The 12,017-nt window shown below is 37.5% G+C and overlaps 1 protein-coding gene across 1 annotated transcript in view; it reads left to right on the top strand.

Moving 5' to 3' along the window:
• The window catches only part of NCKAP5 (NCK associated protein 5), a 347,717-nt gene that overhangs the window by 292,973 nt on the left and 42,727 nt on the right, over positions 1-12,017 (top strand). Inside the window, exons 14-15 of the mRNA XM_053982988.1 lie at positions 523-700; positions 4,870-4,948. Of these exons, the coding sequence (XP_053838963.1) occupies positions 523-700; positions 4,870-4,948 (257 nt within the window). The remainder of the gene's footprint in view (positions 1-522; positions 701-4,869; positions 4,949-12,017) is intronic.

Below are 12,017 nucleotides of genomic sequence, written 5' to 3'. Positions count from 1 at the left end.
AGATAATTTTGTTCATGTTACTTTAACCAAACCATTGGTCTTTGAAATTAAAGATAGGCAAGTTACATCCAAGCTGATAATTCAAATTATTCCAGAAATCAAGAATCTAGGCAGATGGTGTGTAAATATAGAGGGTAATTAGGTACATGTTTTAATGTATTCCATCTTCCTGTACTGTAACCAGAAAACACATATTTGGTAACTTGTCAGAATTAATTACCTTTCCAGCTCTCACAACCTTTGGTCACAGAAGAACTTAGCAATGGGTATATTGTGTTTTCACGTTTGCCCCACAGCGGTCCCAAATATAATATAAATCATCACATGTGAAAGGCTAAATTGATATACTACCTGAAATTGCAAGTGACAGGTTTGATCAAGGCTAGTTAGAAACATTTATCACTCAAAGGTCTGGAGACAGAAAGATACAGAGAGGTTACTTTAAACATTAAAGGAATGGGAAAGTAGAGTGATTGAAGAAGGGCAGTGCAATTTATCAGAGGAATCACTCTCTACCTGCAGAGTTGATAAGAAAGCAGCTCAGCAGACAGAAAGTGGATCAAATAATGTTTCCTACAGGAGTGTGTCGAAGGGCAGCTCCCAGGGCTCCTCTCTTCACGGCAACTCTATCAGCCCTCAAGGAAACCACAGGAAAAACAGCAACACAAAAGCTGATATGGAAATGCAGAATCAGACCCTGGTAAGTGCTTCAGTACATGAAAACATGATTACCTTCGTTTTTAACTTCTGGATGTGTTTCTTATTGCCATTGCAGGCAAACAGGATAATAACTGTTTATATAAAAGATAGAAAGATGTTGTGTAGCTAGAGGATTGTGAATTAATACAAAAGTTGGCAGCTTGGCTATAGGCCACATTATACAGATAGTCATGAAGATTCTACTGCTTCTGCTGGCAATTCAATTCCAGTGAAGATACATGCACAATGATGCTATAATCATACTGTAGTAGACTAAAATGATAGGACCATTTTTTTTTATTATTTTTTCCCCTTTCCCTTAAAATTGCATGCCAGTATTGAGCATTCCTCTGAACATTATAAAAGTCATTAAGCCTAAAAAGTACTCTGCTGATGTGGAAAAGGCAAATTATTTGACCACATTTGGGAATATTTGTCACTTAAGAGGGAATGTTCAAAAGAAAAACATACATTGAACCTGCGTCTCACTCTGTGCCATTAAAAATCTCCCTATTCATGGCCTGTAGTTGGTTTTATACTTCAGTAAGATACTAACTGTACCTGATAATTTAATTTACTCAGAGAGGAGGAATGTTGTAACATAGAAGAAAAATTTTCTTCTATTAGCTGTTTTCTATTAGCTGCTAGAGTTTGGTTCTGGACTAACTTTACTGCATTGAGAATGTTCACACACAGTCCAGGACTGTAACCTAAAGTCAGGCTGAAGGGGTGCCCCTCCTGGTGAAGCTTCTTTTAATTAACATTAGACTTTAATGAGCAGTGTCTTGCCTAGCAAGGACCTTCCCTATGATGTTTTAAAGTCCAGCACAAGGAGAAGTGAAATGCTTTAACCCTATACCATTCTTTCCTCATTCCTGCGATAGCTGTCTTGTCCATATTATTATGGTTATTATTAACCATAACCACAATTTTAACCAACAGCCTGGAAACTTGTGCCAAATACTTACTCTGAAGCTGAGGCTGTTGCTTTTGTTGTTCTGATAGAACTGAGTTACTGAAGTGCAGCACACGCAACTGGGGGAATCTGAAATACAAATTCTCTGGGAGCACTGCAAATAGCTTTGTAATGGGAAATGAAAAATCTCTTAGCTTAGGGCTGATGTTGAGGATGCTTGAGGTCAAGGCATTCCATACATAGTTTCAAGACATTCCATACATAGTTTCAAATTCAGGCAATTTCTTTTTCTTTTTTTTTTTTTTTCTTTAATACAGAATCTTTGCTGAGAACATCTGCAAGGTCATTTTTAAAAAAACTTACAGGGAACATATGCAAAATGAATGTGTTTGAAAACTTTCCTCCTGACTCCTCTGGTATCATCTCCTCTTTGAAAATGTAGATGTCTCCTGCATTATAAAACCACAAATTATAAGCATATCTAAGGCTGTCCTTGTAGTGTCACTGAAAGGAAAGAGAGAGAATGAAAGTCTGGAAATGTGCAATATGCAGGAAATTCAATCCAGCTGATCTAGAACTTAGATAGCAGAGCAGAGCCCCTTATCAGAGTCACTCAGTTTAACTATGCCCCATTTAATATGGTCCTGACAGCTTTCTTCACTGTACAGGAGTACAAAAACTCTACACATTGCTTCTACAATTTCTTTCTAACTTATTATTTTCTAATGCTGCAATAATTTGCTGTGCTTTTTGTCTATCATTTTGTGAAGTCTTTCTAAATGCTGCAATAATAGTATTTTAAGTATATCTTAAAGAAACACACTTCATTTTGTGAAGGAACTACAAAGATTGGTCTTAATGTACATAAATAACGGAGGAATGCTAATTATACTATTTTGTTTCTAAGGACATATTAGTCATGGTGAAAAGGCATTACTTCTGTTACACCATACACTTTTGTTAGCAGGGAAACAAAGTATTTTTGTATGGTTTTTGAAGATTAAGTTACATTTATATGTTTTGTTTGGTTTTGTTTTTTTTTTTTTTTGAGTTTCATATTGTGTTTACTGTGGCACTTAATTCCTGAAAGAAATATCTAGTGCCAAAAGACTGATGACATCTAGAATAACAAGATTTAAAATGTGCTTACAGTTATTAATGCTAACTTATGAAAGAGGTATACCTTAAGATTCCACAATATGTGGTATTTCATCTCATCCTCCAAACTTCTAAAAGAAAAACAGTGCAAAGCCTTTAAATTCAAAGTTCATTAATCTTATTACTATCATTTCCAGTTATTGTTTGCTGTCTGCTTACTTTGAAGCACATTGCAAAGGGCTAGAAGATAGCTGTGACTGAAAACAGTCACATGCTGTAGGATGGCCTCCTGTGCATTTTTTTTTTCCTCATAAAAAGACAAAATTAATGCTTTTGGAGAAAACAGCATAAATCTTTTTAAAAGCCCTAAACCAGGAAGATTTCTTTTCTTTTCTGAACAATGCAAAGTGCACTCAGTCATATGGTTCAGTGCTGTATTTCCAAACTGCTTATCAGATATATACTGCTGCTTTAAATCCTGGCCAGAACAGTTTCTAACATTAATTTTCTAGCAAGATCTTTTCCTTTAAAAGCTATTTAATTTTTGATGATTAAATCACTTTTCTTATGATGTGCCAGGTAAAGGCTTGAGGCACTATTACGCCATAACATATGCACCAATTACCTCTGATTTCTGTTCATGCAAAGAATGTTATTGCTGGACTGCCACTGAATTTATGGAAAAAGCAGTGTTCCACCAGTGGTGGCCTTGTGCATTCACCTTCAGAGGGATACACTTCCCGTTAGTGTTCATCAAAAAAGCACTTTGCTCTAAAGGCCAGCCAGCAGAAATACATAACACTTCAGCCTACAGCAAGGATATTCCATGTTCTCCTGTACTTTTTCATGTCCTTGGCTGGAGCTTAAGGTGAGATACAATCATTTTTGTGCTGCACTGCTTCATTTCATCTTTGTGATTTTATTACAGCCCTGTGTGATTTAGAACAGCCATGGGCTTCACTTTGTGAAGTGGAAATGTGGCACCAAACCCAAGGCACCAGGAGTTTTGTGTGGCACTCTGTGTGCGCAGTCTGGGTGTTTGGGGAACACCCAGGGATCTATCTCAACATTATGAAATGTCACAGCAGCACTTGGCCATGCCCTGTGCAAATGTGAGAAACTGTTCCACCTGGAACTGGGTGCCAAGTGAACACTCGCCTCCTCATTTTCCATAGCCTGAAGAGAGGCATTTCGTAAGAAAGAAAAGATGTAATCAAATCCCTAGGATTAAGAGATGATAAATGCATTTTTAAAAATGTTGAGAGCAAGTCTTTGGTGTCATACTTTGGCTGCTCACAAGAGGTCAACAGGGCTACTTGTGTAACCCAGCAAGCAGGATTTACACTGTGATCGAAGATATGTCATGGAAATTATGATAAATTCCAGTGGTTTAGATTACAAAATGTGCTCTTGTTATTGTGAGCGTGCTGTAAGCAGTTTAAAGCAGCAGAGAGTGATTAGCAAATAATTTAAGATCCCTGAGATATTGAAAGCAATTTTTTTCTGTAGTTCTGCCTGTCCTCCTCTCATCACCCTGGAAGTATCTTTATTCCTGTTTGATTTATGTAGCATGGCAGAAAAATATGTCCTTGAAACTGAATTGTAGCCACTGATGGCACGTGATGGAGGGGGATTTCACTGTGTGCTCAGAGGGACTCAGATTATCTGTACACCTGGGAAACAGGAGTGCAGAATGACAGGGCAAAGATACATCTTGGAAAAAACCCATAATATCTGAGGGATTTGAATAACACAAACTTGAATACCACACAAAGGCTCTTAGAGTGCCCTGCATTCTTAAATGATTTTTTCTCTCTGTCTAGCTAATAAATGCTTTTAAATAGAAGTGGAATAAAACCACCAAAGTTAGTGTTTGCAAACTGAACTAAAGAGATACCACACCATCCATTAGGTTTTTATTTTGAAGAACTGCATCTTCCAAGGATATTTTTCATTGCTGCATGTTGTGATTTTGAATGAAATTAAAGTTGTTATCGTCAGATATCATTCATAGAATAAGACAGGTTATATATTCCACTCTTAGCTGCCATGTAACTTTACTCTGATTTATTTTTGCAAAACATTCTGTAGTTGTCATGAAGCAACATAAACAGAGTCACACATGTTCTTCACTTTTGTTGTTGCACTATGTACAGGCTAAAGTAGCCACAGAAAACCTGCAAGAAGAAGAGGAGGACACCATGACAAGGACTACATGTCAGAGTCATGTGATAGGTACAGAATTATATTTTACACTGGATTTTATTGCTGTCAGTTCTTGTGAAAAAGACATGTTTAATTCTCATTACTTTGTTTGTTTGCCCCCTTATGTCAGCTTTAGCCTTCATTTAGCTCCTAAATAGCCAGATTTCATCAAATGCATGAGATGAGTACACACCATTACAATTGTGGGTCAATGCAATGTTTGATTGGAGGGTCTTGGGTTATGAATGAAAGATCATTTCAGCCTCCAAAACAGTGGGTTACATAGAGTGGCTTAACATAAGGGCTGTTGTGCGTGGCATTTTCAGTGGGAATAACACTGACATAATGTAACTGTGTCATCTGCCCTGAACTAGTAAAATTCAGAATAAAATTTAAATAGCAGAATAATTGCTGTGATAAACTAAACCACGAGAAACAGCAAACAAGTGTCTGTTCAAAAGACCTTAAAGCTGTTCTTGAAAAGTAAGTTGCCTTTGCTGTGGAAGGGTAGCACCATCCACCCTGCCTCGTGGTTGGCACATACTAATTTTTAATCTCAGTACATGTAAAAATATCTAATAGGCAGTGGAGGGCAAAACAGAAGTCTGAGGTTTGGATTAGAGCAGTGTGTCACCAATGTAAACAACTGACTGAACAAGAAAAATTCACCTTTAGCAAGTTCCCTTTGCAGATAGAGACTGCAGTAAAAAAAATTCATTAAAAAGTTAAAATCTGATTCCATTTCTTCTTGCCAGAACCTCTTTCATTTCACTGGTCCTGCCAACCCACCAAGTCCAAACAGAGGTATCATGTCAAAACACATTTCTTTTGGAGGCAGGAGGAGAATGTTTGCATGCTCCATTAACTTGCACAGCCCTTTCAGTCCCAAATTCAGACAAACAAACACTGGCTGTGTTACCTGTAGGAAAAATCCCTAAACTCTGAGAACTCAGCCATAACCTGGCTCCATGACAACAGCTGAATAACAAGAACTTTGTACACTGTAAGACTCTGAGAGCATTCTGTCAGTGGGTAGGCACTAGCCCTGCAAACAGAAATTCATGCCTCTCATGCTGTACATAAAGGACTTAATTTCTGTTACCAGAAATTGCCCAGCAGAGAACACCTCACCTAAGACTGTTCAAAATTACTTTTCCTCATACTGAAATAATTACTTTGCCTCCATACCAAAAATTCTCAAAGCTTTTACTTTGAATCATGTGAAATGTTTCAATTTTTTAATCTAGATACTGAAAAAGAACAAGAAAACCAACTATTTGCAGAGTTTTGGGTTTGTTTTTTTTTTTTTTTTCATAAAAAGACTCCAGAGCATCCTTGTTCATCAGTGTAATTGGTGTTGTGGCTGAGGCCTAGTTCTATATTTTGATATTTATTTGTTGTTGTATCCTGTAATATATTGTTCTGGTGGCTTTTGAGAGTATCAATATTTTGCTCCTCCCACAGGCACCAAATCCAAGTCTCTGACAGGACATAGTGCTTATTAAGCAGGTTGTCAGTTGCTTTTAAAATTCCTTAATAGAGGTGCTGGCATTTTTCTGATACAAAAGTTTTCATAGAAAGATACTGATTTTTTTCCCTGCTGAAACTCTGTGCAGCCATAGCTTCTCTCACTAACTTGTTCCATGGCCTCACCACCCTTACAGTAAAGAAATTCTTACTCATTCCTGAATCCACTCTCCATCAGCTTAAGGCCACTTCCCCTTGTTTCCCCAGTTTGCTGCGGGTTTTTAGCTGTATTTTAATGCATTTATTCTACTGGGTTTTATGAAAACAGACTTAGAGCTGAATGTATGGTAGAAAAGCTATCATTAAACAGGGAGTATTTTTTTTTATGCAGCAGGAAAAGCATGTGTTTCTGTAGCTGTCATTAAAATAACTAAACTGACAGCAGTCCTGCCCAGTTAACCCATCAACAAGGTACTAATAACAGTCCTCTAGGTAGGTGTCATGTGAGACAATTCTGGTTCATCATATTCTAACAGTGAGACACTCCTGAGTATGAATCAAAAAATGTGTAAAATACCAGTTGCTAGGTTTTTAATTGTCAGTTGCTGATCTAAACCAATTTAAGTATTTTGCTGGCTCTTCAGATTTGCTCAGTTGAAGGAAAGCAACAGTGCCCAGTTGCATACAATTTCCCTCCTCATGTACTTATATCTCAGGAACACATGATCATTTCCATATGAAGCAGTCATTATATTGTGCTATATTGTTCTTCAAAATATATTTAAGCCATTTTGAGAGTCTTTTAAAATATGTTACACGCTGGATGCCTTTGCTGAGGTGTCAGTGAGGAAGCAGAGATGCTGCCAGTGCTCCCACCCCCACAGACAGCAGACCTGAGTATCCCTTTGAAGTCCAGTCATCCTCAGAGCTCTTCCCTCAAGCCCTTTGCAATAAAGTAGCTGTGTTTTGAAAGAGGGATGAAGTGGAAAATGCTGAAGTACCTAAGAGGAAAGGACATGATGAAAAGGTTGACTTCATGTCATGACAGACTCCCAGCTCAGACAGGTACAGCATGGTCTTCAAGTATTCCTATAAATAAAATTCCTTTATTGAATGCACAGATGATGTGGCAAGCTCTTGACAGTATTGCTCCCATGTAAACATAAAAAAAGAGGCACCTTCTTTTTACAAAGAAAAAGAATTCTCTTCTCCCCAAAGGAGCAGAAGTGTCATTATTTGTCTTGAATTTCCCCATTGTCACAATGACCCAAAAACTTACAAGACAGTTACAGATGACACCTTTACATACAGAACGTAACAATTGGACTTCTTGAGAGGAACAAAGCATTTGTTAAAAAGTTCAATATTTCATATTTCAACTGCTGTTTCAAATTAGCAGCTACTCCTGGAAAAGTGTGATTGTATTAATTAAAATGCATTCAGAATTTTCATTGATAAACAGCTTCAAGGGAAAAGTCAAAAATCCATGGCACAAGCAAACAAATGCTAATTACTGAAGAATTCATTCTTGCAAACAGCTTCATGTGGGAATACTAGGGTATGCAGCAACAGTATTTTTGGGTATAGACAAATTAACAGGCTGTTTTCTTTTTGGGAATGTATCTGTAATGAACAGGAAATTTAGTTGTAATTAATCATATAATTTTTCAGTGTTGGTATGAACCTCTGCTGAGGCTGAAGGGAAAGACTGAATGTTCCATTTTCTCAGACAGCAACACTGGTGATTTATCAAACCCCAGTTTGCAAGTTGCATGATAATAATTCTGGGTCCTCTTCTGTTACCCCAAATTGATGAAAATTTGCTAGAAGAGCAAGTCAGCATGGAATAAGCTTTTTGCTAATGATATACTCGAGCTTCACACAAAACACAGCCTCAGCTTAAATAGGCTGATTAGAAGTGTCTGAGAAAGTTTCAAGCCTGTTCTTAAATTTACACTCAGGTTTCAGTAAAAAGAAAGAGGGTTTCTTTTTTTGTCACAGATATCTCAATGTGTGAATGTGTTTATTTTCCATTGTGGGTTTCCAGGAGGCATTCCATCCTTAGCAACATAAGTGAATCAAACCCTTCTGGTCTAAAGCACTGAAATTCAGGGAGTATGTGGAAGCATGGGCAGTTCATCTGAAGGAATTGTTTTATTGAACTGGAAGGCTTCTGGTTTCAAATGTTATATTTAATATTTCACTGATTGAGCTAAAAGGTCAGATTCATTGTATAAGAAAAGCCTGTTGAGTTTGGGTATCAGAGGAAGCACTGCAAGTAGATTCTTTCATCCAAATAACATCAGTGGTAAGAATAAAATAGGTTTTAACAATCTGAATAGACCTGAAGTTTCTTGTGGGTTCTCTAGGGAGCAAATACTTGATAACAGGAGAATTGGTCATAGCAATCCAAAATCCATCTGGGTGTTATTGGTACTGCCTGCTCCACTGGAAGCACGAGGTACTTCCTACTGAAGTTGTGTGGGGAGTTAAATGCCTGAGGCAGGCTGGGGTTAGAATCCACAGCAGAAAGATTCACAGTTCCTGGAAACAAATTACCTAACTGTGCATTGACCCCTGTGGTTTGTTTGGAGAATTCCAAGTGAAATTCAGAGCTGGGCAAAGATTATGAAGATAAATGTAGCCGGAATTCTTGAAACTTTGAAGAAGGACTTGGAACTAATATTTGTCAAATTTTCATTAGGGGTCCAGGTCAGTTGCTCTAAGTGGATTCATCCAGTGTTAAATGGCAACCTTGTAGATAATACAGATCAAGTCTTCAGAGACTTAAAAGGGTTTTGAAAAGTCTCTAGCTAGGTAAAGGGTTGGGCTTCCACACTATTAAAGCAACATTAAAAGTGCACTGTAGACTTTGGTGCTTTGTGCCAGAACAAAAACATACACTGAGGGCAAGGGATTCTTTTGTAGCTCTGCCTGTAGCCCAGCGCTCAAATCCATTAAAGTTCTTGATAATCATCTGCCTTGTGGCAGGTTTTATCAAGGTTTTCTCATCATTTTTTCTGCTTTCCAAGAACAACCTTTCAGAAGGGTTTTGCAATGTAATTTAAAGGCAATCTGGTCAGAAAAAGGAAACTTCTTTTATTTTTTAATTTTTTTATTTTTTAAGAAACTTTTTTGAGATTTGTCTTCTTTAGGGAGCATTTGGTTGAATCCCTTAGATGCTTCATGTTCCAAAGAGGAAGTATAGTGAGTATTTTTTTATGTGTTGCACTGTGTTTTAAAATCCCCTCCTTTAAGCTTTATATGCAGCAAAGTGCTCAAAGCCCATTTTCAGTAGAAACCAGGAAAGTCCTTCACAGCAAGTTTTATAGATAAGTTGCCAGCTCCTTGATAATAATTTTGCAGATATAGTGATAGCAAAGGCAGAACATGTAACTTTGCAGATAGAGGTGGATTTGACTTGAAATGTCAGCGTTACAATTATTTGTAATGACATTCAAATACTAAAGAAGAGAAGCTTGGCTTTTTATTCTAATATTGTTTTATTCAGCACCCAGTAGCCATACTGTGAAATTATATATATGATAATAAGAAAACACACTTCATGAGCAGACTTTTCTATGAGAAGGCCTGCATTCTTTCTAGTGCTCCAGATAAATTTGTTCCTAGCTCCTCTTTTCTTCCTGATTCTTATATATGTTTTTCCCACAAATAGATCCATTTTATCTTCTCACCTTTCTCCTCATGTTTGTTCACCTGCATCATTTGAAACTGGTGGTCACTGCTGCTGTGGACAAGCACAAATCCAGACTATCATTCAGAGCCTTTCTGTATCCATACCAATAACCATTTCTAACCAACAGATCCTTGCCCCAGTGCCATCTGCCTTTTTTTTTTCTTGGTTTCTTTCTGAAATCTAGATCTGATGAACACTGGAACTGACAAAATATGTTTCACATTTCATTTCTGAATGTGCCATTTAATGTACATACTCTTAAGTGCTTAGTTATATAAATTATCTAATGTCTTATACCAAAGCTTGCTGAAAACAATAGCAGTCCCTCTGCTTGTAATAAGCTTGTACCAGGTTTCCAGTGAGAGAAAAAAATATTGGACACCTCCCTCTGCCAAACCAAACACTTGGTTTTGTCCACCATTATATAAACTACTGAAACTGGGTGTTTTTACTGGGGTATTAAGCAAATAGCTATTAAATTCATGTTTTCTCATTCTTGGGGAATTGATATAGATGTAAAGGAAACAAGCCTGATTTACATGGTAAATACATTAAATTTGACATGCATCATCCTAAAGCATATCCATTAAGTCTGATGCATTTGAGCAAACACATTTACATGAAGGAACCCTCAAAATCTGGAGCCAAATTAAGTGAGGTCTGTAATGGATTACTGAGATAAATGTAATAGGAAAAGTGAGAGAGGAGAGATGGTGAGAAAACTTATTTTGTTATAGCCTGTGCATTCAGTAAAGGGAGGTGGTCCACATCACTGTGGAGAGGCAAAGGGATAAGCCACAATTTGCTTAAAATGCTCAGCAAATCATTGGGTGCCTCCAGTGCATGTAATGAAGAGCAATATTCAGCTTAGGTCTTCTCACCTCAAAAGAAATCCTCTCTTGTCATGAAGTCTCAATGCCTGGGAAAACAATTTATCATTGTCAGCATTAATTCCTTTCATCAGGCCATTGATGGAAGTTAAGAACCATTTAGCAATCATAACTGATAGAGCAGTTGAATCATTAATTTGCACATTTTCAGATAAAGGGAAATTGCTTGCTTTATCTTCCCCATCACCACTCAGCAAAGCTGTGGAATGCCTAGAAGTCTCTACAAATGAGGTTGCTGTCTGTAGAAGTCATCAAGCAAAACCAGTAATCACTGAATCCATTTCCAGCCTGGGTCTGTTCCTATTTCACATCTGCAAAATGTTCCATTTTGATACAGGTTGTGATAGGGTTTTAGATTTTTCATGAACCCCCTGTATGAACAACAGGACAAATATGCATGGATTTATTTGCACATCATACCAAAGCTGTTTACCCGAGCCCTGTGTGCACGTGGAAGGTGAGAGGTTGGTGTTAGATCTGTAGGTGCTGGATGTATTGCTTAGCAAGTGTGCTAGAGCCTTGAAATGGAGTTCAGCACAGCAGGCAACTTAAAAATCTGCTCACTTGCCATATCTAACCAGCTTCCAGCTTGGCTGTTAATCCAAAGGGCTAAGTTCTCAAGGCTAGAACAATGATGCATTGATAAATAGTAAAATAAATTGTAAATTGCTTGCCTCTAGCAATGCTGGGATCCAAACTTGTTCATTAGAAAAAATATCAAAATAAAGCAAAAAAGCCTCAAACTCTAATGCCACAAGTGTCCTGAAGGATGTGAGAGACTATCACAATTTTATCTACCATGGTATTACTGTACAGACAGGAGGCACGTTTGAATGTGCACAAACAGAACTGAGATCTGGATAAGAAGCAGTTCCATTTGTATTTTTTTACCAAAATACCTCAGTCAGTCTCTCTAAATTTATGCCAAATTTATGCCTCCATGTAATATCCCCACAGCATTTACATTTCCATGCAATTATCAAGCACTGTTCTTCCCCTTTTGTAGTCCAAAAATCTTCATTTTCTGATCCTTCAACACCATTGG

Source organism: Vidua macroura, chromosome 7, assembly GCF_024509145.1.
Source record: "Vidua macroura isolate BioBank_ID:100142 chromosome 7, ASM2450914v1, whole genome shotgun sequence".
In the NCBI taxonomy this organism is placed as follows: domain Eukaryota; kingdom Metazoa; phylum Chordata; class Aves; order Passeriformes; family Viduidae; genus Vidua; species Vidua macroura.
This window is presented reverse-complemented; position numbering and strand designations above follow the sequence as displayed.